Genomic DNA, 26,334 nt, shown 5'->3' on the forward strand with positions numbered 1-26,334 from the left:
CTTTGTGCAGCTGCATGGAGAATTCAGCTGTGGAAAAACTAGCATTTTGCCAGCTAATTTTTAGCCTATTTAGCTTGCCCAAGAAGTTTACTGTATAGCTACATAGCTGTTGGCAGAAAAGATAGGAGCGATGGCAGGCATGGGGCTGGAGAGGAACAGTCTGTTCTGACAAGGATGATAGTTTAAAGCTCATCAAGGATGAGCTTCTTTAAAAATTGTGAATCCACACATTTAGCATCCATTTGAGGGTGAATTGCATTGCCCTCCCTTCAGGCAGCCTAGGGAAATAGTTTAATTCAGTTAATTTAGTTCACTTTAGTTACAGATGACTGAAGCTATGATAAATGAATTTTGTCTCTTGTCAGTTATTCTTAGGTCATTTCACATGATGAAAAAATTGGGAACTCAAAGGTATTGTAATTTTCCATTAGAACAACTGATTTATACAAAGTGAACAAAAAGGTGACAGTCCAAATTGCTGTTGTTTAGTTAGGTGGGACTGGAAGTATTCTCTGAAATGATGAAATGAGTCTCTGGAATCATACTGAAAACGAGGACAGCAAATGCTTTTAGATTTTAATCTACATTCTTTTTCATATTGTGCTGCCTAACACTGAATTGCAATAGCTCTGATAAATAGCTCACTAAAATGAAGCAATATGCTTACTGTGGTTTAAAAGGAGGTACTATCTCTCCCTTCTTTTTGTGGTCATAACAAACTTGCAGGAAGTATTAGAATGGCTTGAAGCCAGTATAAGAAAGTTTTATTAGGAAGTTCTACTTATGTTTCTTTTTCTGTTTAGGACTTTACCTTCACATTGTCACTGTCTTGAAGACTTACCTTATATACTGACATTGCTGGGCCCAGCTGCTCCATGGATCCTACTTTATGAACAAGCTCATCTTTCCTATGTATATGTGTGTGGTGATGGAGAGAAACAGAACAACCCATGCATACTCCTGATGAGTGCTTGAAATAACAGTATTGCTTGCTGATACATGGCAGTGGTCTGGCACAGTGCCAGCTCACTGTAGAAAAGTCAAACTAATACAGAACACAAAGGAGCAGTGGAGGAACTATTGGGAGACTGGCTTGACTCTGGCTTATCTTTTGGCCCATCTCTTAAAAAACTCTAAGAATATAATAATTTTAGCAGGGCTTAACATGATAGTTCTAATGGAAAGTTATCTATGCTCAGCTTTTCTTCGTTTCCAAGTGTAAAGTCAAAAAAATTCAATAAAAAGACAGAATATTGTTTCTAAATTACAAACCTTTTAATTGAAGGAACATGGTTTTGAGACAAGCAGAAATGAATAGTCTGGAAGTAAACATACATATGTAGCAGGTTTCTGTTATCTAATGAAGTCTTAGGAAAGAAGATGGCCATTTGTATTACAGAATATGGCTCAAGAAGCAATTTTACTATGAATTGTTCTGTATTGATCTAGCTGTTGGATTTTTAAGCTTTTCCCATGTAAAGTGGTTCTGAGTAAGCTTCGTATATCACATTTCCATTCTAATTATAGGGAAAGAGTTGTCTAATGGATTCAGCTGCATCCAGTGTAAGAGGCAGATGACATTCAGTAATTTTGACATTATAAAAATGAGGTACAAAATGATATTACAGAGTACTTCAAACTGCATGAAAGGCAGTCTGAAAGCTGTCCAAAAATTTGTTCCAGGAAGTCATTGAGCTTGTAAAAATAGTTTTAACATTTCTAGGGTATACTTTGAAGCTGCAAACATCAGTCAGCCTGAGGCTAATAAAGGAAAACATAGATTTTGTTTGATTTTTCACTCTAAGTAGTAATGATAATGTCTGGAGGAAAGATGGAGGATACTCATTTGTCAAGACTCCTGGGCATTGTCTATCTAATTTTCTCATCACTGGCCTCTAATTTCTTGCAGTTTAGGTAATCTCCATCATAAACTTTACCTTTTGTGTATCCACTTTTAAATCCACTTTTATGCTATCTCACAAGCCTAGAACTTTCTCTTGCCCACAGCATTGATATGCCCTTTCCAGTTTCTGTTAAATCCCTTCTTGTAGCCACTTCTTCAAAGAGCTTCATGGATATTAAAAGCATCACATTATCTTGTAACCTTCCTGTGCTCTCAGGAAAACATTTCTCTTTATTTCTTTTTTTCCTCTCCACTTAGTCAGATTTCATTTTATTTTTCATTATTTTAGAATGTGTTAATTATGTTCATAAGTTACCTTAACCAGTAACATCACACTTTCTGTACATGTCAAATTCTACAAAACTGGGGCTGTCTGTAGTCCCAGAAAGCTCAATGTCTTGCGCCTGTGATGTTTAATATGTCTGTGCCATGACAAAGCTGTGTGAGAAGTCTGATGCCCCTGAGAACATGTGTAGACACACACCTACACACACATAAATCTGTTAAGTTTAAAACTCCAGTCTCTCTCTCTTCTTGCCTTTCTCTTCTGACTCAGGTTTTAATTGTTTTTTCTTGATTAGAATTGCCAGGAATGAAAGAGGATTTTGGAAAGATAAATAGATCTTGAACAAAGCTATTTTGCACAAAACGAAGATGGGCAGGCCAGTGGTTCTGTTCAGCAGGGTAAAGTGCAGGTGCCCAGCTGTCCCACTCAATTCTCACACAGTCACAGCACTGTGTGATTGGTCTGCCCTGCTGACATCCCTGCGTTCACAGTCCCGTGATCAGAGGCACATTGACAAACCTCTGCTCTTGATACTAAGCTCCTCCCAGAGTTAGGAGGGGACACCTGGAGAGGTGCAAATCTTCATCAGCACAGAGCCTAATTGCAGAGTGTTAGATGAGACTGCATGGCCTAAGATGTGATGGCAGAAAAAAAATGGAGTTTTCGGAGGGGGAAAAAAAAGACTGCTATGCACAAGACTGAGTCAGAACATCACATGGTAGCGTAAACCTGGGTCAGATAAGATTTACCCTTTCCTGTAGCGTCAATGTCAATGGGTCCCCAAAGTGTGCTGCTCAGAGAATAGATACAGGAGCCAGAAAGCTCAGTGGGGATTCAGTGTAAATTTAGAAATATGTCCCACAAACAAAATTTAAAATAATACAAGTAGGTCAGATGTACTTGTGTTGTTTGCTTCCCGATGTGATGCTGTTTCTTCCAGGTGTCAGAAAAAGGACTGTTGAACTATCAAGCAAAAAAAAAAAAAATTAAATGAACATACATTGTTTTGTTAAGGGCTGATTAAATTTATTTGATAGGATTGATAAGTTTTCCTCTACTTTGATTTTAGTTTGATTGTATGAGTGAGCTAGACCTACACCTAGTGAAAAACTGGAAGTTGTACTTGCAAAGAAATAAAAAGCTTAAGGTTTTGTAGTTTTTCTGTTTTTCAGCAATAGAAGTACTCTATTTGCCAGTATTATTTTTACCACAGGTTTTTTCAGTTTTATCTAAACCTTTTTTCAAACAGAAATTTTTTATGTTGAAAGTATTTAATCCAAATAAAACCATGGAACATAATTCAAAAGTTGCACTAAAATTTATTTCAAAGACATTAAACATTACATTGGGCACATGAGTTGAAAAATAGTAAACTAGGTCAGTATTGTTGAGTTGTTTTGGCCTGGACTGTAAACAGATAAAAGTAGGAAAAAGTACATTAAAAGTAGGGAAATTAGCTCAGAAGGCAACAGTGAAGCTTTAAAACCCAAGCAAAAATCATCAGCACACCTAATATGTTCTCTAATGTTGGCATGTAAATCCAGTGCCAAAACTTAGAGCCTTCACTTCCAAATTTCCTTTGGTCTGAGTGGGAGATGACACAAATAGAGATAATAGAACTACTGCAGAATACTGGTTTTGAATTGAGAATTCTGTTGCATACTCAGAGTTTTCCTGAAGTTTCCCACACTTCTAGTGAGAGTGACTCCTGAACAGTGCTAATGTTGAGTTTCTGTTTTGATAGCAGAATCAGAAAGCATGAACAGCTTTCTAATTGCCATTATTTAACTGATACTAACTGCAGCTATTTCACATGAAATATTAGATCCATTTTCACATGAAATAATATATACCTCTGAAGAAATAATACGTATCTTTGAAATTGAGTAGAAATCACCCTACCTTTTAGTAGTCATCATCTTGTTTCTTTCACCGTGACTAAAATTACATTTGAAAGCACATTTTAAGCATTATATTATGTAATATCTTTGTATTTATGCAATTTTCTCCTCCTTTCAGAGACTATGAAAAAGATATTTCAAGAAAAGGGGATCATGACAGAAGAAAGAGCTTTTAAACCACATCTGACCTTCATGAAATTGTCAAAATCAACAGAGCTCCGTAAGCAGGTGAGCTCACCTTTCACATAGCTCAGCACCAATCTAGAAAGTTTAATTTGGAGATGGACAGTGTTGTTTATGCTGTAGCATCATATTTACTACTTTGTAACCAGCTGAATGCTTGTTTTTTAAAGAAATAATGTATCTGCTGTATGAACAGTCCTGTACTGTAATTTAATACTCTTGATATTCTCGCTGCAGTAATATCATGGTCTGTTTTCTGTTGGGAAATTAGGCAAGACCAAAGGATAAAAGCACTTGTTCAGAGTTGCAGAACTCCCATTAAGGGGTAGATTGTATGCATGCAGTTTGTTTGCTGAGTTTTGTTACTGTATAGGAGAAAATGAGCAAATAAACAGTTGAATTTCTGTTTGGATTATGCGCAGTAGGCAGTTAGTTCCCTACTGAATATGCTTTGGTGAATTTCAGAGTAGTGACGAAAATTATATTAATAAATGTATATAATATAATTTAATATATCTTCTGTATTCTCTCTTGCAGGCAGTTATTTCCTGCCTGTTTATTTGGGGTTCTTGACAAAATACACAAATACATGAAAATAGGATGTAACTGTGATTAAAATATATAGAAGCAATACTAGTGTACTTTTTTTTTAATTTCATACTAATTTAACTGTAGTACTAAATTATTTAACACAAGGTATACGTCCATACATTTTTTTACTGACGTGTAGAATGTTCTATGTGATTCTTTAACATTGACTATGAAAATAATTTTCAGAAAAAATATTTTAAATAAGAATTAAAGTACATAAAACTAATCTTTTGAGTTGATTTTTCCTTAATAGTGGGTTAAAGTTAATAATTAAACTTTAAAGTTTAATGAGAAATATCTCTAAAAATGCTGAAGGTGCACATTTTAATTAAGTAGTATTTTGAAATCAGTAGAAAAATGTAGTGAGATTTGAGAAACATCAAGAAAATTTGAGGGTATGTGTACTTGTTCCTAAATAGAAATAAAGACTTAGCCACAGGATACAGGTGGTATAGGATAGATATTAATTTTTAAACTCACAAAAGCTTTTGCTTGAAATTACAGTTGGGTTTTTAAAATGCTAATTTTAAAAATCCACAGGTCGTCTAGAATATCAGCTGTTCAGTGATCTAACTGGTTAAAACATCTAAGACAGTCAGGGTGGGATTTTTGCTATTCTGTATTTTTTCAGTTTTTTGACTGGTTGGTTGTTTCATTTACATTTATCTACCTTCCATGAAACATTAGCCAGGATACATCCTTTCTGTGTTCTGATATTCACTGCTGCTGACAGAACCAGGTCAATGTCATTCCAAATCATCTTCCTGAGCCTCCATAATGCTGGATAATGCATATGATCTACTGCATAGAAAGACACTATGTATTAAAAATCTGTACATATTTCTCTGTCAATTCAGTGTGAGGCATAAGCATCAGTCTTTAGTATAATTTTTTTCTTTCACTGTGTTCCTGCAGTTAGTTAGATAGTTTCATGCATTTACAGAAAACAGTAAATAAAAATATGTATCATAAAAGGAATAATTATTTGGCAGTATAGTTTAATACAATGTCTAATTGCATTTTCAGATCTTACAACAATATGAAAAGCAAGAAAAGGGAAATGGATGAAGGTTACCTGAGCAAGCTTATAAAAGAGCAAATAGTACTGAAGTGGTTGAGTGTAGTTCTCAGCCATAGCTTTATATAACTATATTAATTTATTTTTTAAATGTAAGCTTCCTTATTTGAAACAATATTTGAAACAATATTCTGTTAAGTCACCTTCCTCTCAATGGCATCTAAATTCCACCAAAGTTATATTTTGCGGGAAAAAAAATCTGTTTTTTAAACCTTAATATAACTGCAGTCATTTTGAAATGAATATATTCTGTAGAGATTTTAAGTTTTCCAAAGTTAACAATTATATTTACAAAGCAAAGAGTTTGATAATTCAGAACTAGTAAAGATCTCAAGAAATGAGGTTTTCACTTTGAAGGCACATCATTAAGCTAACAATGGTAAATCTAAAAAACTTGGAAACAGATACTAATAAAGGATGGAAGTGTGAAATAAAGTGAATTAGAAAAGAGCTGTCTGGTTTACTGTAGCTCCTTCAGCTTCTCAAATTAAAGGACTTAGTGGGACCAACTCACTCTTCATGCTTAGTTGGACATTTCTCAGATTAGATGTGCCACTGAAAACTTCCCCAAAAACAGAAAGTATAATGTGCTCCTAGATGTCCTTGTGGAAGGAGACAAAGGGATATAATTTACTTGCTCATGTTCAGCTATTTCCAGAATAATTTGAGTGAGAAGAATCCTAGGTTAGTATCATTATCTTCTATGCAAAGAACCTAATGAAGCACAATAAAAGAAGCAACTGGACTTTTGCATTTGAAGATAATGTTTCTGTTCCTGCTTCCCTCACTCATCTCCTAAGTTGCCACCAGTCAGTCACAAACCCTATGTTTTCCATTTGTCCAGATTCCTATTTATTTCAGGGTGCATTGTGAGGCACTCCATAAATGCCGTATGACATTTGAAGGTCCTTTGATACCTAGCACTGCCAGAATGGCAAATGCTGTGAAATGAATTTCATAAGTAGAAGATGACTGACAGCTAAATTGCTCTGATGGCATCTGCTTAATTAGTGCAGAGTATATCCCTAGCCTAGACAGTGGCTGACAACAAAAAATGCTGAAATTATAAATCATGAATCTTTTGTATATTATATTCTTTTGTGTAGTGGATCTTTAAGATGCTGCATCATTAATTTGTTAATTAATTTTTCTTGCATATGCATACATAAAATACTGTGTTCAGTAAAGATCCTCTACATGACAAGAGAAGTGAAAGGGAATCCTCCCTTTGTGGTATTAGTCCTCCAAATGTTAACAATTGAAAATAGAATAGAAAATGTGAATTTCTCTCTTAAATTCCTAGACTTGTAATTTTGCCTTTATACCCATGTGGCATAGACACATAGTATGCATGATACAACTGTATCATACAGAACCTTAAAGAAGACAACAGTTCTCAGTAAAACTAAGGTACTTCTATTTATCAGTCCCACTGAATCTGACCACCAGCATTCTTTTTATAACTAACTCCTGGGATCTCTGGCATTTGGACAGAAAAGCTGGTGTAAGAAAAGCCACAGAACCATTAAATCCCTCTGCATTGCCACTTAGGCCAGCCTTTATGTCAGTGGTTTGTATTGTGACAACTGTTAATTGTTGGTACAAGAGTCTGAGCCACATATTTATTTGGAATTTTTATGCTGATCCTAAAATGGCTGAATCCATCATTTTGGCACAATATGAAACAATAAACACATTCCTTTCACAGTCCTCTAAGACCAGTAGAAATGTGTTGGGATTTTTCTTCAGTATATTTTTTTAACGGGAGGTTCCAGCAACAGGGACAGAAAATGCACAAACTGAGTGACCCAACAGCTGGAAGAGGTTCTTAAAATTCTTCCTCTTCATACACTCATATGATGCACCATATTGCAGGGATATCTAAGTACTTGGTTTAAACAAGAAGAAGGAGGAAGTACTTAACTAGAGACAGTTTGTTACGAACTAAATGTCCTGTGAGGTGTCATGTCATAGTGATCATTCTTTAAAGTACCAGTCTCTCCATGGTAATGATGCAGTCTGTGTATTTATACATACCCTTGCTACAGGACTGAGGCTGCAGAAGGTAACACCTCTTTAGACATGAACTCTTCCAAATCCACTTGGGGATCGTCAAGGTCTATGCAAAGAAATTTTTCCACAACAGACTTGCATTTTTCCATCCTATCACATTTTGAAGGATGATCAAGACTTTTAATAGGTTTTCCATTGCGAATCAGTTCTGATACTTCCACTCCTCTTTCAATAATTTTGGCTGGCATTCCTGCTAATGCAGCAATATTGGCAGCATGACTAATGGTGGACATGCCCTGTTTGATCTGGTAGAAAAATACCAACTCCTCTCCATCCTGCTGGGTCTCCATAGTCAGGTACTCCAGAAGAGGTGTGTCAGGCAGGAGTTCTAACTGCATTAAACTGTGAAAATTAGTGGACACAAAGACCTGTGGACACTGTGTTCCTTGTCTGATCCAGTACCTCAGGACAGCAGCCAGAAGGGATAGGCCATCCAGTGTGTTGGTGCCTTTACCAAACTCATCAATAAGTACCAGGGACCTCTCTGTGGCATTGTTTACAGCCTTAGCAACCTGGTTAAGATCAATCATGAACGTGGAGAGCCCTACAGAAACTGATTCCCTGCTGTGGATTCTTGTGTAAATCCCATCAATTACTCCAATCTCTGCCTCTGCTGCAGGGACATAACTGCCAATTAGAGCCATGAACACTATAAGACCTACTTGCTTTAAGTAAACACTCTTTCCAGAAGAGTTGGGCCCTGTGATGATTTTTATTCGTTTGGTAGCCTCACCACTGTCCACAGGATTGGCCACGAAAGTCTTTGCACACAGTTCCATGAGTGGATGCCTTCCGTCCTTGATGTGGAAACCGTGGCGGTCAGTAAAGCAAGGTCGGCAATAGGCGTTCTCCCGGGCCGTCGCTGCCAAGGCTAGCAGCACATCCAGGTGCGCAGTGTACTCAATCACGCTGTTAAGTACTTCAGACTTCTCCAAGATCCTTGTCTGCAGCTGGTGCATGATGAGTGTTTCCTGGTCTCTGATCTCACAGTGCAAGTCACCCAGCAGGCTGTCTAGCTCCTTGGTCCGGGCACTTCTGTAGTGCAGTTTATCCTCCGACAAGAACATGAAGTCCAAGCCTTCCATTTCAAAGTCAGTCTTTTCCACCATATTTGGTAGGCGTGGAATGGAGAGAAGGAACCCAATCAAAGGAATGTAGATTACAGAACAGGAGGGAATATGATTGTCCAAAGCCTCCAGTTCTTTTCTTGCCACTTCTGTAAGGAAGTCTGGCAGTCCCATCAGCTTTCGTTTCTTCTCATCAATCGAGGCATCTACATTGGGTCTAACAGTGAAGCGGTTCTCTGAGAGGCTGCCTTCAAAGTCTACCACTTTACTGATCATGTTAGCAATGTAGTGCAGATCATCAGTGAAGACACGTGAAATAGTCTGAAAAAGTTCAATGGTGTTGGGCAGAGAACGGCACGTGTCTCTAAGGCACACTGCATTGTACGCTGTCTTATACAGTGCTTGCCAGTCACTAACTTTTGTGTTGGAAAGAGTCATTCTCTTTAAAATAAGAGGCACATTTTTAATATTCTTGAGGCAGTTTTGAAGAGTGAGGACTGTTTCATGGTTCTGAGCTAGCAGGAAGAAGTTGATAACATCCAGCCGTTTGTTCAGCTCTGTCAGGTTCCGGGTAGGTCGTGTGAGCCACAACCTCAGCAGTTTTTCTCCCCATTTGCATCTGCAACGGTTTAAAATTCCAAATAAGCTAAATCCTTCTTTTAGTCCACTGGATAGCTTGTACACAGAAGGATGGATATCACTTTTAAATATCTGCAGGACACAGTAAGTGTCTTGGTCCATATTCACAGTATCTGACAGCACAAATTTTTTAAAGGCCAAAATAGGAACTGCTATACTGCTGTCTTCGAGTTCAACTCCAATCCTTCTTCTGTCTAGAAACTTAAGGAGGCCCCCTAAGGCTCGTATCATGAGTGGACTCTCAAAAGGGATGATTGAGGACAAATAGAGAATTTTCTCTGTGGCAGTCATATGAGATGGGATAAATGGAAATTGCCTAGACAGGATCCGTTGCTTGCTGACTTCTAGACCAAAATCTATGTTGGGAAACAGGACAATTTCTGGTTTTCCTATGTCTTTATCACCAGCAGTAGCTGTTAGGTTGGTCAGGAATTTGGCAATATTCTGGTCCTGTTTTGCACTGGTCACTATGCACTGAGGGTTAAGTTCCCCAATCACTTTTTGCAGTAGCTTGAGGTCTTCATTATCAGGTATGTCAGGCATGAAGTAGACTGAACAATCTTCTGTATCATAGTAAGTAATTGCCAGCTGCCCTGCATACCACAGAACAGACATATGTGTCTCCGAGCTCTCTTGCTCCTCTTGCTCAGGCCCAGGTGCCGGTGTCAAGGCACAGCTTGTGGCTGATGTGGCACTCATCTGTTGGCAAAAGGTATTTTTATTCACAACTCATCCAAAACATCCTGAGAAGTAACTTTAATTGACAACAGGAAGTTAACAGAAAGTCACTCTTCCAACCCGAAGAATCTAAGATGCTACCAGGAATTAACTATAAATGTCAAAGTGACAGAGCCAGTAAGTAGAGCCACTATTGGCTTCCAAGGAAGAAGTAACAGAGCTAACTACCACCATTAGTTTTACAGTTTTTCTCTGTATCCTTTATTTTGTTTTAAGTCTTTTAGACCCAAGTACCCATAAATACAGTAACATGCACGGACATGTATATCCATGCACAAAATCATCCTCCCTCAGAGGTTCGTGACACGCACCTGCGCTGACCATGGCTTCTCTCAGCAGTGCAGCCCCATAGCCTGGCCATCATTTCAGGGTCGCAGCCCCATATTTATGCTGCAGCATCACACAGCACCAGTTTCTATAGATGCACGTAAGGGATGGGACATACCAATCCCTGTCATTTCCTCATTTCCAATCCTTTCCCACTTCTTTTCTCGCTACTCACGCTGCTCACCACAGACGGGCAGCTCGTCTCAGCTGCTGCGCCTCCCTGCAGCCCAAAGGCGTTGTGCTGCCCGCTTTCCCTCGCTGTCCGGGCGGGAGGGCCCGTGAGGGGCCCGGCCCCGCCTCTGCAGCCGAGCCGCGCCCACAGCGGCCCTGTCCCGGCTGGCGGCTCGGCCGCGCCGCAGGGAGCGACCCTCGGGCCGCCTGCGGGCCCCGCCCGGCGGGAGCGCCCCTGAGCTGCGCTGGGCTGTGGGGGCTGGCACACGGAGCCCGGGGCTGCTTGCGTCTCTGCTACCTGCGCTGTCACCACGGCAGCCTTCCTGCTCCTGGTCCCAAGGCTGATTGTGGCTGTAGCTACCGGGACTGCATGGAGTTCATCTGGTGGGATAGCTGGCTGCACCTCCCCAGAGACACGGGCAGAAGAACCAGACTTTGAAGGGCTGCCAAAAGCATTCTGCCTGGTGTTCTGTCAGTCCTGCAAGAGCTCCTCCTGCCGTGTCTCTCTAGGCCGATGTTACTCGGCCATGTCCTTTACAGGCATCATCCATTACAGTGCTTCCTCGAGAGCAGATGTATTCCTCCTCCCCTTCCAGCACCAAACGTTTCAAAGTGTCCTCTTGACTACTCTTGTTTCTCATCCCCCCCCCATTATAGCTTATATTATTATCAGCATCTGTACTATTTCCATATGGTAACAATTTTTCTCTTGCATCTCTGCTGCTCCAGACCCTTTCAGTTAAGAAATGAGCCATGACCTTCCCATGCACCTGCATTGCTTCATCCTTTCACATCTCACTGCAAGCAGCACTCCAGAAATTGTTCCATTTACTAAAAATATCATCGTTTTCCCATGGCTGCTTTTCCAAATGCCTTTCAGTAGTGCATCACAAGCACAACTCAGTTCCTGAGCATTCAACATTTGATTCACACCTTAGCAACCTGTCTTTGACAAGCAACATCCCAATCTCTTGTAAATGTTACTTTTTTTATTGGAGCATGAAGTTGTGATTTTTATCTTTTCTCCATTTCATTCCAGAAGAACTCAAGGCTTCACATTTTGACAAGTGTTCTCCTGGCTGAAAAGGTCTTTTTTATTACTAATTGATGTCTAACTGTATTTCCTAGAACTGTCAGCCAAAAAGCAAGGAATGATGATTTAATGTCAGAATAACCTTAGTACATAAGGACTAGTCTAGCCATAGAATATAAAATGTTAAGTAAGTACTGTGGGGATGGAATAAATGTAGTCTTCCGCAGAGATTGACTCCCAAATTTCCATTTCTTGAAATGAAAAGCATCCACCACTAGATGTCATCATTTCAGAGATTAAGGAAATGAAAAGACATTTGACCTTCACTGAAGTAGACTTTACTTTTCACACTGATGAGCTGCTGAGAAACCACAGGCAAACCAGGACTTTGCAGTCGTTGGGGGTGTAAAGCCAAGGCTCCAGGATGTTGGCAGGTTGACCGTGCAAATGCAGGAGGAGTTGGGGAAGAACACAAAAGAGGAGTGGACAATGGAGGCTGCCAAAGTGGCCATTCCTGTTTAAAAGGAGGCTGGTGGGCACACTGATTGCCAGGGGCAAATGTCTGTACCCTCCCCAAACTGTGTGTGTGGGAGTGCAGGTGTTCACTGCCAAACCTCAAGCTGGGCCAGCCAGCAAGTGGGAGACCTGTGGGCTCAGTAAGAGGCCAGCAATCTGGGCAAGGGTGCTGCAGGTACAGAGGAGCCATGACGGTGCTTCAGGAATGCACAAACGTGAACATGGAGAGAAAGTCATGAGCATCCTACCCTGCTGACCTTCTGTCCCTGCCAGGAGCAACCTGTACTTGTGTCTCCTGTGAGCCCCATGTGCAGGTGCTGGTGAAGGCAGTGGCATCCATGTAGCCAGCCATGTCCATGTCCTTTGAGCATGGGTATGTGTCTCTCTAGGAGATGAAAGCAGCAGATACATCTATCAAACACTGAGGCTCCCACACTCTGGACTGGACTCCAGCAGCCAAGCAGTAGGGAATGCACCAGTAGGGGCTGGAGCTGCTAGAGGCTCCTAATATTCCTTAGCATAGAATAATGATATTTAAATAGCAAGCAGCATTATTGGGATGTAGATTGAAGGAGAAAATTCTGAATTTCTACAGAGATCATATATTTTTATTGACGATGCAATGGAATGAGGATCCCATAACGCTAAAAATAACAACTGAAACGATGTTTTCTGAAAATAGCTTAATAGAATATTTATTATGTTCCGCTTCATATATGCAAAACTGCATAATGATTCCACTATTATAAATCCCAGTAAGTTTTTAGATTTACTGAGATAAAAATGTCTAGTGCTAATGAAATACAGCCGTTTTTTCCTGTGAGCTGATTTTAATGACTCAGAAAACTGCCCTAGATGCAGTTGAGATTCTTCCTTGTAGCAGCATGCCCAGTGATGACAGCAAGAATACTTTCCAGTTACACGTCCCATGAACCCTGTTGCAAACCGTTGGAAGTTAAAGCAGTTGAAGCATTGTGTATGTCTATTTGTTTCCTACAGGACTGAAAAGGAAGTGGTAGAAAGGAGGACTAATGGCACTTTTATTTGTTGTTATTTTCTGCACTAGACAGTGCTTCCTTAAAAGCATAGGAAGATTTGGCATATGATTATTTTTGTATTCTTTTTGCATCTTCAAGTAGTTTTCCGTACTAACTGTACTTATGGTTAAAATGAAAACTATAGGAATTAAATATGAAAATTCAGTCTCCAAGTAGAATGAATTTTATGTTGTTTTTTAAAGGTGAAAAAAATTGACTCTAGTCTGTATGAAGATTTCAAAAACCATTATTTTGGACATGAGATCTTGCACCGCTTTGATCTTTGCTCCATGTTAAAAAAAAAGCAGCCAAATGGTTACTACTACTGTGAGTCCTCCATTGTTTTTGGTAAGTACATAATAATTTTCTTCTGGTCAGTTGCATCTCTGAGTTATATGTGCAAAAATCCGTTTTTTCTGGAGTGTGTGTCAGGAAATTCTTGTAAGATCCGTGGAGTCTGACAGAAGTCTCTCCCTCCACCTTGGCTCTGCAGGAACTCTGTGCAGTGGTTCTCACTGACAGCCAAAGTTTATGTTCAATTATCCATCTCCAGAATCCTGTTCCATTTCTCATCCTAAAATGAGTGTTTAAGATAAGTGAGATGTATCACTCCCCAGAGCTGCTCATCTCTCTGTTGACTTTAAAGACAGGCTGTGTGACTAAATCAGATTAGACGCAGTACTTATAGATGATTAAAGCTAAGTGAAATGTCTCTGGTATGGCAGAGATGTGACCTTACTTGGACTACATTAATGTACAGAGAGAATTGCTGTGGTACCACTGATTTGATAATAAGTCTTCAGAATACTGTTAGACTTTAAACATTCTACAGACACCTTGCTAGATTATTACAATGCTAGAAATCAGAGTTGTGTCTTTCTGCTTTGTCTGAACAGAAATACCACTGTTAGAAGTTAGTAATGTTTTCAGGACTACGTGTAGGGGTTTGGTGACGATTTGGTTTTTCTCTTGTGGAGATTTCTTTGTGCTGCAGCATTGCTGCTGGAAGTGCTTACTGGTCTTGAGGATTGTTCTGAGGACTTTTAATTAAACACTTAAACATGCCAGGCACCTCACAAATCCTAGTTGCTGTTAATGTTTTGTTTGTGCTTAGGTTCACCTTTATTGAGCTTAGCTAAATTGTTACCAAAAAAATCAAAAGCAGTACAGAGGAAAAAGTATAAGATGTGGCAAAACTATTGCAAAATCCAGATCATTCAAAATCAAAATGGGGCACATTTATACATATTTATTTACCTATATATCTGTCTTATCATATTTATTACCTTGTGTAATGTATGTCTCATAGTTATGTTTATCTTTGTGTATGTAACTACATATATAATGTCTTCTGTATGTGTTTGTGCATTTAAATATTATTTATATGCATCCAAATTATTGAGAAAGAGAAATTACAGGATCATTTAACATGGTATAAATTTTTTGTTTTGGGTGAAATTGAGGCTCTGCTATTTACAAATATTCTTCAGACTATTCCAGAATATGATTAAGGAATTTGGAATATAACATATAACTCATTACAAAAAAAGAATCTGCTTAGTAGTATATTTGGTAGATATGTTTTTCCCAAACATTTGTTTAAATCTGTCTTCTTGAGCTTATCTTGTTACTGACATCTCAGATTGCTAAAATGAGACAGTCTTTCAGCAGTGTTTTGAATGTGTGTCCCATTAAATGGCTTACAACAGCAGTCAATCAGCCAGTATTCGAAGCAAGAATAGATGCTTGTTTGGCTTTAACTCAATCCCAGTATGACCATGCGTAAAGAATTTATGTATCATTTTCACAGTCCAAACAGAACTCTGCTTTGAATTAAGCGCTACATCTGACTTTCTCTAGCAATAGAGGGAAGGGATGTTCTTCACTGATATTAGATTAAGAAAGGGCAGTGTTATTATAATTTTTTTCAGTTCTATATGGACTTAGATGCATCTTGGTGAAATATGTGCATTTAATTTCTTGGTTTTGTACATGTTAATATATATTTAGTTAAAGCCAAAAGTGAAGGAAAACACTATATTGAAATGGAGTTTAAATTACTTATTTTTTAATTTCAGAGAAGGAGAAATTTTAATGAATTTTGAAAAATTCATTTTGATGTGTTTTATAATGGGATTTGGATGGGGTTTTTAGTAGGTAGGACATTAAAAATAGGTAGCTAGGACATTAAAATAAGGGAGTTAATGTAGTTCTATTAATACATCAAAAATAGTGAAATTTGAAAACTATTTAATACAGACAAAACACTGTATCCAAGTCTAATCTTCCTACATGTACCTGTACTCAAGCCCTTATCTTTTCCTTTAAGTACACAGAAATTACAGAAACAGAATTACTTTTTAGCTAGAGTTTGGTCAGCATTGAGTGTTTTGCATTTAATAAGATGAAAAGATCTGAAAGGGGATCAGAATTAATTTCAGAAATCCATTCTCAACGGAGACTTGCTTACTACCATGTCCTGGCAGCCAGGAGGGCCAAGTGTGTCCTAGAGTGCATCAGGCACAGCATCGCCAGCCAGCCAAGGGAGGGGATTGTCCTGCTCTGCTCTGCTCTGCCCTGGGGCAGCCTCACCTCAAGTGCTGGGGGCAGTTTTGGGTGCCACAATGTAAAAAAGACATTAAACTATTAGAGGATGTTGCCCTCCTCCAAAGGAGGGCAACAAAGATGGTGAAGGGCCTTGAGAGGCAGTCATGTGAGGAGCAGCTGAAGTCACTTTGTCTATTCAGCCTGGAGAAGAGGAGACTTAGGGGATATCCCACTGCAGTTACAACTTCCTTTGTGAGGAGAAGCAGAGGGACAAGTACTGATCTCTTCTCTCTGGTGACCAGGGACACGACTCGAGGAAATGGCATAAAGCTGAGGTGGGGGAGGTTTAGGCTGGATACCAGGAAAAGGTTCTTCACCCAGAGGGTGGTTGCGCACCAGAACAGGCTCCCAAGAGAAGTGGTCACAGCCTGACAGAGTTCAAGAAGCATTTGGACAATGCTCTCAGGTGCATGATGTGACTCTTGGGCTGTTCTATGCAGGGCCAGGAGTTGGACTTGATGATCCTGATGGGTCACTTCCAGCTCAGTGTATTCTATGATTCTATGGCTAATAAGTGTCACAACACATATCAGCTGCACATTTATTTAAAAATGTGTTTAAAAATAGGGGAACCAAAAGAGATTTATATGAATAAAAGGCAGAAGTACAATACTTGCTGAACTGCATCAGTATACACTGCGGATAATCAGGCTTGGACAGGGTGTTACAGAGCAGCACCCACTAACTTTAGCAGAGCCTTCATCTGCACCAGCTTTCTCTGTCTGTGTGCTAGCCCCACGGGGTTTGTGTTCAGGAATTAAAAATGGGTGTGATAGGGAAGGTAATGTTGAAGCTTCATCTTCAAAGTAGAGTTCAGTTTGCTGTTTAAAGCAAACAAAACAGCAAGGCAACAAAGTGTCCTTCTTTGGACTACGCACCTCATGGCAACTGTTGTATGCCACCTCAAATCCCAAAGAAGATGAGTGAATGCTGGAATGAGTTGAGCTTTTCAATAATGCTCCTTCACCTGAATGATTGGTCAGTTTTTGATGTTGTGGTAAAGATGTTCAATAGATCCTCTGACTGTCAGTAGGAGCAATATGTAAATCTTATGTCAAATATACCTTTAGCATTAAGTATCTCACTTAAATATTTTCAGGATCCATTAATGAAGATTTTTGTAGACTTGTTTCATAGAAAATTGGTTTGTAGTATTATAATGTAAAATGAGATCATACACATTAAAGAAAGTTACCACATGCCAACCTGTTTTCTGTGATGTTTCTTCTGAGTGGCTTGTAAGAAGTTTATACATCAGACTTCCCCCGTGCTGTCTCTGAGGTAGAGGAACTTCAAGTCTGTTACTGGGTGGAAACTACCCAGCAGGTTACTGTTACTTTCTGCACAGCCAAAATTCATATTTCTGGAACATGAACCAACCTGGAGGTTAAAGTACTCTTACAGTCCCCTTTAATCCTTGCAATCTAGCAGTAGCAATATGGAAAATAAAGTATCAGACTACAAACATCTGGTTTATCTGCATAAAAGCATAATCGTATGGTAAAAGATAATGCTTCTTTCTGCTCAAGTAATACCTCAAAGAGATGCCTTTCTAAGTAGCAGAACACTAGTGGATCAATTTGCTTTTCAGTGGATCTATGTACAAGTTTGGTGTCTAGTCTGACCTTGTCACTAAGGTCATTCTGCAGTCTCTCTGAGATGGGAGACACCTGCAGGAATTCGCTCTTCTGATCCAAAATGGAGTGTCTAAGGCAGGATCTAAAGAGGGTCTATGATAGCCGAGCTGTGAGCGTAAGATACACTGCTTGAGCAGTTGTTAGTATTTGTTAATTAGCTTCCTTGCTAATTCCATATATGCATATATAAAAAGATACAAGTTTTCAACTAAATAGCAAAAAGTTGCATTATATTTTCAATCTTTAAGTTTCTGAGGGATATCAATAACATTGTGCGCAGAACATGTTACAAAAAAAATATTTCTGCCAATTGCTGGTGTTAGGCTATTTAAACCATTTCAGTAACATTTTTGTTCCTTTAATAAACCTGATTAGGCTTTCATGGTGCAGTTTATGCTTCCACATTTCATTGTACAATGCTAGCCAGGCAGCTGCTCAACACCCGTGTCTCAAACAAAGATTATGATACTTCTGATAATAAGTTTCATATGAGCCCTCCAGACTGAGAACAAGTTTGTCAGCAATAGGTTTGGGAATACCCACAGAGAAGAAAGAATTACAGAAGAAAGAACAGAAGGAAGACTCATCTGTACCTGAAACAGAAAATAGTTATGATAATGTCACTCTATGAACTCTGAATAATACTGAGAAGAAACACAAGACTGAAAATAAAGGAATTGAAAACCAATTGGTAGTTGGATAGATTGTCAACATCCCTCAGTCTGCTCTTGATAAAAATGCACTTACAGTGTCAAGCAAAAAATACAGTAGCATTTCACCTTCATCATCAAGGATGAAGACGTTTCAAATACAGTATGCAGTATGAAGTTTTGGCAGTTTGTCTGAAAGCTTTTCATAGTGGCACTATCTTAAGTGAAAGAAAGATTTCCATTTGTCTCCTGTAGATGCTCTCCTGCTTCTCTGTTTACTGGTGGTAACCTCAATGTCGTTGATTTCATTTGTATGGCAATTGAGCATTTTCTCACATTGGGAACAGCAATGGTAAGCAGGTAAATGCTGCTTTAATTGTCCAGATTCTATTCCCAGCAAGATAACACATATTATGTGGTGGTTTCTTTTCACCTTCCTTCTTAATTGCATGACAGTGAATCCCTTCTTGTAAAATAATTATACATTCTTTAGTTGTACCTGTTATTTGCCCTTCTTTCTTCTTTGTAATTTCAAAATACCCTTAGGCTTGTTTCTTTCACTTCTTAATTTTCTTTTCTTGATAGTCTATTTGTAGCCTAGCTTCTACTTTCTCTATTAGGTTTTGAGTAACTGTTTTTTGAGATTCTTGCATATCTGTGGCACTTCTATAGAATTTTAATTATTATATGGTAGTCATAGTGCTTCTGGATAAAAATGTCTTGGGTGGTTTCCCAGGGGCTGTTTCTTAACATTAAAAATTGGTAATTAAGTCACTGTTTGTGTTGAGTTTATCCAGAACTGCTGCAGACTTGTGCATGTAGTGTGGTGAATAAGTATTTGCCTAAATAAAAAGCAACAAGTATTACATGCTAATCAGTAAAGTCTTTCCCTAGAGCATTGTTTCTCAGCTGAGTCATGTGGTAGAATATTGACTTATAAAAATGGTTCTTTTAAACATGGCAGAGAAAAATTCATATACTGGTTATTAACCCAGAAGCCATGCTCTTTAGAGACACTAACTAGGAAGTAGCAATCCAGGGGTTTCGTACGCACATCAAATATTTTTTGATTTCCTAGTAACAGCAGAGAGGTGCCCTATTGATTCCTTTTCACTACTTCTGCATTAGAACTTGATGGATGGGCTCTAGCAATGTATCTCATCTTGTATTGCTACACTGGGCAGTGGCTTCTGTATTTGGTAATTTTCTGCTATTGATCATTAGTTCCACATTTTTCATAATAAGATAGCATTTTTGTATTAGTTTTGTAATACCAGTTATGACCTAAAAGCTGTATGGATACTTACTGTGTATGGATAAGGAGAAGAAGCTAATTAAGAGGGAGGTAACCAATATGGTTTGAAAATTGAAGTTTTCATTTTAGAATAATATTTAATTGTTCTGAGGCAAATTCTAATATTTGAGCTTTAATGCTGACAAATGCATGGCAAACTCTTCATGAGACAGTGACAGAAAGCTTTAAAGACCGGAACGTGATGTTTAGAATTCAATCATTCATCTCCTAGTACTGAAAACAAGCAAGAAACCTTCTCATGACTTTCTGTGATAATGAGGTTTATCTTTTGTATTTGATTATGAGATTTACTTTACTGTAAGGGATCATTTTTGCTACACTCTTTTTAAAATATCGTAATGCAATTCTGTTCAAAGGACTATTTTCCTTTGTTTTTAAACAAGAGTATTTGAAGTAGAGATGTGTTTTTATGCCAGAGCTGTTATCAGTAGTTTAAAATAAGTCAAAATAAGTTTTTTTCCAAAATGGTTTTCAAAAATATGTGCAAACAATGGGATAAAATTGATTAAGTAAATCTAACAGGAGAGTACAAAATCTTACTTGATGACAGTAAGATTGTGATTCATAGCTGAAAATTTAGTTGAGTATATGAAAAAGGTAGAATGGATTTTTCACAACAGAACATAGTGTGCTATAAAAAATTAATTTAATAACATCCAGCAGGTTTTTAGTGTCTTAAGTATTTATGCTTTAAAGATATTTTCCTCAGCAGACTTTGGTGTTCAAACAACAAATTTATTTCTAAATTTAATATATTAAAAATACATTGAAAATGTATAAAGCATTGATTTCAATATTCCTTAATTGCCAAAAAGTAAACAGACCACTTAGGTGGTGCAGAGTAAACTAAATATGTAATATTCTTTATTGAATGGATCAGTAAATATATAAAATGCTTTCATTGAAAAATTGGATCAGTAGAAGATAATTAATTTATATTCTTAAAATTTTGCTAGCTAGAAAGGTACTTTTGTTGATACAGATTACTTGTATAGTGTTGACATCAAATAAAAGGCATGTTTAATTTTCCATAATCAAATTATGCTCTTTCTGCAATTTCTGAGGGGTCTTTTACAGTAGTTTGAAGGACCTTGAATGAAGGGACAACCAGTTTTCCACTGTTCAAATGTCACCGTTTTTTAGTTGTTTCTGGTTAGTGTGGAACTCTTACCCAGTGTGCAGCATGGTTGCACAGTCTAATGCTAATACCTAATCCTTATGAGGGAGGTATCCTTAAGCTAATACCTAATCCTTATGAGGTATTCTAAAATAAAATATGGTTGCAGATCATTAGAGGTCTGTACCTCAGGGATTATGACAAATACTGACATAAAAATGCAGATGTTGGGTAAAAGGGCTTGATTTGAGTTATACCACAAGTTGAATTTCTCTTTCATGACAGTACTCATCAATTTATTGAAACAGGTGCTTCTAGAATAGTAACAATAGTTTTCTTATTCTGACTGTGCATAAAATATTTTTGAGGTCCCTAGTATTTGTAAACGTAGATTCTTTTAGTGAAAATAATTTCAAGATAAATTGTGACAGATTTTAAAGACACATTATTGATGTGGCTTGTAGTGTCATTTCTTGTTTCCAACAAAGCCACAATGTGCTGTTTCTCATGGAAGCAGCAGAATGTAAGAGAAACATGACATCACTGTTTTAACAGTAGCCTGCCAAGTTACTTGGCTTTAGTCTGTTCTTAAACACAACAGAGAGTGTTGTCACAGTACCTGCTGAATACATAATATGTGATCTTCTATTTTTTCAATGAAGATAAGCTATTTAAGATCTGCATTTATATTTGATGACAGCTAAGAGACCTGAACCTCCTCTCTGTTTATAGGACAGTTGGGCAGATATGCTGGGTACAAAAGGTTGACAATGTCACTCAAGCAGTAAAGACCTTTCTGGGACAACATGCAATTCACAAACTTGTTGCTCTGTTACATATGTGAAGAGTTTTCATTTCTTAGTGAAGTATAGCTGAATCTTTGTGTGGACCATTTTTTGTCAGCCATCTAGCCAGGGACAGTCCAGCACATAATCCCTCTGCCCCACATGTACCAGAGGATGTGGTGTTTTTACACTGCCTTTGATGCTAGTGGCAGTTCCTTACCTGTTCCATTGCAGGACTGAATGTGCTAACCACCCACGGCATAAGCTGTGTGGTATTGCTCCAGTGTTTGGTGTACCTCGCCCGCTTGTGCTGTGGAAGTTACAGGGAGAACTTGGGATCATGTGGAGATGACAATGCTAAATGCAGCTGCTCTTCCTGCTTCTCAAGTGTGGGTGCCACCACTAGGCTGATGCTATAATCTTTAGCTATGTACTAATTTCTGTACCAGCATCAGCACCTCAGGAGGTTTACATGGTCAAAGCTGTGGTACCCAGGTGTAGATTGAACATGCAAACATACTCGTACTTACCAGACCTACTTACAGACATCTGAAGGAAGGCTTCCAATATTTTAACTTTCTAAACATGTGTACTGTTTATTTTCTGAGACAGTGAGTGTTCACACTGCTTGCATTCTGGGCAAATATTCAGGCATATGTGGCTGCCAGAGTGCTGAGCTTGACAGTTTCAGTTGGCAGCACAGATTTCTATTCACCTGGATTTGGATCAGCTATTGGTACAGCAAGAGTGTCCTCCCTAGACTGCATGGTTTTACTTTAGGTAAATAATTTACTTTCTGAAGTCCCAAAACATTACAGTTGACCCATACTTTTAAAAACCTCTCCTGTTATTTTGTGTCTTGCAAAGAGCAGGTTTGACTTAAAGAATTCTGAGTAGCCATCCATAGCCTAGGGATTACACCAGAAAGTAATTGCTGACTGAAGACTGTTTGAAAAACCTTTTGCCTTTTAAATCATTTATTTAGAGAAGCAGTGAAAATGCCACAAATGAATTTTAATACCTAGGCTGCCATAGCTTTTTTTTTTCAATGTTTAAGATGTTTTGAATCAGAAACCTTAGATACTGAACTTTATTGTTTTAATCAAGAGAACAAACAAAAGCCTTTTTTACACATATAAATGCTCCTAATTAAATGCTTTTGGAAAGTGGGTCAAGCTGAACAGGAACAAAGCACTCTCTTATTCCAAAATAAGAGTGTTCACGTATGGAATTATTCAGAAACAGCTCTTAGTACTTTAAAATTCCCAGGCAATGCTAATCTGTCTTATCTTTCAAATGCAGGCAAGCTCTATAGTTTTCTTTCCCCATTCCTATCATGTTGCAGACTCAAAACATACTGGATGTTAAAATTTTTCATCACTTGATTAGGTTGTTACACCATGTCTGGAGGAAGGGCAGATTTGTTAATGTATCTTTAATATTGGAAATGTTATTTTCACATGGAAGCAAGTAAAAGCAATCATAATTTTGCATGGGATGTACTCTTTCAGATGATTATGTTGAATTCTTTATGATCTTTATTATTGGTAAATTCAGCTTTCTATACATTGTAGTTTCCTTTCCTGATGTATACAATATCTCAAATAACATACCATCCACAATCCAGATTATAGTTATACTATTTCCTTTTTCCAGTTGTCTTGTAGTTAACTAGTCAGAGCTTCTCTTTTTAATTTTTTTATTCCCAGAAATATGCAGAAAATCTGGTTTAACTTTATTCATAATTCATTACTTGGACTGGTTTGAATGTACTTAGTGGTTATCTCTAGTCTTGGGGTAGCTTTTCTTAATTTCTGAGAACACAAAACACATGAATGTATACTGTGTCTCCAAATGGAGTTTGAAATATTATAGTACAACTCCTTCTGTATAGGCATAAAACCCTATGCATTTCAGAGCAAACCAAAAATATATAATTTGAAATACAGATGTGTAAACCCTAATGCCCTAGTTATTTGAGAACTATTGCAAATATTTCCCAGATAAAGAGTCATCTGTATTTTTACTCTTCTCTGTATTATGGTGCCTTTTATTGGCTTATACGAACAACTTGAACAATGTTGTTGTGTTAATTCAGGCGCTTATGAGGAACGAGGACTAAGGTTTTAAAAATTTAGTAATTTCTTACTGTTCTGTCTGCATGTTCAGTTTTAAACTCTCCACTTACTTTCAGTCCTTTTCTTCACTTCTTTATCTGTTTGGCACTTAAGTAATTCAGGGCCAGTGGTGGTGAGGCTCACCTAATGAGATTCTAAGGAAAAGAAAATTATCCTGGGAGAATATTGGTTTGTGCTAGTGGATTTTAAAGGTGACAGTTATAAAGTAGAATGCAATAGCTGAGTATGAAATTTTTTTGATTGTTTGGACATATTGAACTATTTAGCATCCCTTTGTTTAGAGGAAGGATCTTGTCTAAATAAGTTGTGCTGTGCAAATATATGACATTAGTCAGCTGCATATACCTGATAAGTTTCTCTTCTCTAGCAGTAGCTATTCTGATTGTTGAATTTTTATTTGAATATTTTTGTCTTTATGGTTTATTTAATGTAGTGGAAGAATCTGTAAGGGTTTGTGTTTTGTCACATGCATACATTTTTTCAATGTAAATTTACATTTGTGCAAATTCAAGTGTAATGGTCTGTCAGTGCAGTTATATTAATAACTTTGTACCAGTAGGGCAAATACAATAAGAAATTTATAGATCTTCAGACTCTCTTTTAAGGGCTGTTTTCCCAAACAAATTTTGGTCCACAGTGCTGGCCCACAATCTCTTGCACTGTGAAATACAACATGTACTGAATATGTGTTATCTACTAGCTAAAAAGTACATTTCATAGGTTTATTATGTTGAAAATTCCTTCTGTTTCATATTAGAGGAGGGGATTGTTACATATCCTAGTGTATAAATAAAGTTTAGAAGTCAAAAAAAGGTTTTAGAGTAATATCTTTTATAGGAATTACATATCCTAGTGTACAAATATCCTAGTGTTACATATCCTAGTGTATAAATAAAGTTTAGAAGTCAAAAAAAGGTTTTAGAGTAATATCTTTTATAGGAATTTGGCCCCAGAATGAGATGCCTCCATTTCCAGTTGTGTGGAGTCCAGTGTCTCAGAGTAGCGTCAAGAAAGGCTGAACTGAATTCTGCATTGAACAAGCCAGGCATCAACACTTCTGTGTCTTACTTTGATTTTTGAGTTAGGCATCTCACCCAACTGGGATCCAAAACCTCTGCTTATGATACATTGGAATTTAAATCAGGTTTCACATTTTATTATAAAGAGGAAATACTTTTTAGCTTGCAAATGCAGCTGGACATTGGGACTTTTTCTTCTCTCAGCTTGGGGAGATTCAAGCCCCCAAAGACAAGTAAAGCCACAATTGACAGCTTATCATGGAAGCTTAATGATGCACCAGTGTTCTTCAAGGAGCTTCACCAGAGCAGCAGAGGATTCAGACATCAGAGAGTCAAAGAATGAGCCCCACCACTGCCCCAAATCTGACTCTGTGATCCCGTGATTATTTCCTGGAGTGTCTAGTCTTACAGAGGTCACAAGTACAATACTAAAATGCTCACTGAACTCTTAATCTTGTGACTGATTTAGAAAAGGGAGTGTCCAATTTCTGGATCCTAAGCCCAGGCTGTTCAATCAGAGCCGGTTCTGAATATGACTATTTCTGCTACTGGACAGCAGGAGAATATGTGGGGTTTATTCAGTTTCTGGATGCAGATGCATCACTGCTGGCTAAATGCTCAGTTTGGTGCTTGTCTTCTTTTGGTTTTCGTTAGAAATAAATTATCAATATATAGGATTCATACATACATACATACATACATATTATATTTATGTCCCCGTGTGTGTGTTTGCATGTTTGCATATAGTGCACATGCCTGCATGTTTTCAGTAAGGTGATGCAAAACACTGCTTTTAAGCAGCTCTTTTCATGCTGAAATTCTTGCAATCAATTCTGCCACAGCAGTGGGTGATGTTCGTTCGCATGGAGGAGGTTAAAAAAAGCACAGCAGAAAAGCATTGAATACATGTGGGTTTGAGCAGCCTTTGACTATGGGACTTGTATGGTACCTTGACATATATCCAAGCTACTTCCTTCCAGTTGCACAGTGGATGAAACACGTTCTATTGTTAGTACATGTTTCATTGAAGTGTTCCTTTTCTTTGGAGACAGTTCAGAGAATCTCACACATGAATGTCCATTTAAAGGAGCATCTTTTTTGACTGTTGCATGTTATTATCTTTTGTATGTGAGCTTATTTTTCAAGGTATGCTAGCTTTTGAATTCTTATGTAAAAGGTTCCTTAGCACTTGAAAAAATTAATGTTTAACATCGTAATCAAAATAAGTAGAAAAATCCTATTTTATCAATTAGCATAAAATAGCAGTTTTAAAATCAGAACAGATACTGGCAGTATTACCAGTGATTTCTCCTCTCTCCAAAAATATTTAGCATTGCTACAGATAAAAACAATGTCTCTTTCCCTTCTCAAGGAGTTGTACAGTACACAAAAATTATTTTATGGAAATAATCAGAATGAGAACAAGCAAAAGAAACTGTTTTACTTCATCTAATGCCTGCTTACACATGTAAATTTTGTAAAGAAATATTTTTCAATACATTGAGGTAAAGAGAAAGAATTTG

The 26,334-nt window shown here is 37.8% G+C and overlaps 2 protein-coding genes across 5 annotated transcripts in view; one reads left to right on the forward strand and one right to left on the reverse strand.

The window, feature by feature from the left end:
* AKAP7 (A-kinase anchoring protein 7) overlaps positions 1–26,334 on the forward strand; it is an 81,294-nt gene that overhangs the window by 18,107 nt on the left and 36,853 nt on the right. For 3 of the 4 annotated variants that reach the window (XR_005256356.1, XM_038132278.1, XM_038132279.1), the window contains exons 6-7: positions 4,209–4,318; positions 13,747–13,891. Coding sequence is in view for 3 of the 4 variants with exons in the window: in XM_038132278.1 (XP_037988206.1) it covers positions 4,209–4,318; positions 13,747–13,891 (255 nt within the window). In the remaining variant the exon portion in view is untranslated. Of the gene's footprint in view, positions 1–4,208; positions 4,319–13,746; positions 13,892–18,692; positions 18,798–26,334 lie in introns of all 4 variants that reach the window. The other variant, XM_038132280.1, reaches the window with a different exon arrangement.
* On the reverse strand, positions 7,445–13,600 carry MSH5 (mutS homolog 5). Its single transcript, XM_038132277.1, has 2 exons — positions 10,771–13,600; positions 7,445–10,420 (listed from the first exon to the last, which is right to left on the reverse strand). Exon 2 carries the CDS (start codon positions 10,418–10,420, stop codon positions 7,985–7,987), a length of 2,436 nt encoding a protein of 811 aa, XP_037988205.1. The 5' UTR covers positions 10,771–13,600; the 3' UTR covers positions 7,445–7,984.

Source organism: Motacilla alba, chromosome 3 (assembly GCF_015832195.1).
Source record: "Motacilla alba alba isolate MOTALB_02 chromosome 3, Motacilla_alba_V1.0_pri, whole genome shotgun sequence".
Taxonomy (NCBI): Eukaryota; Metazoa; Chordata; class Aves; order Passeriformes; family Motacillidae; genus Motacilla; species Motacilla alba.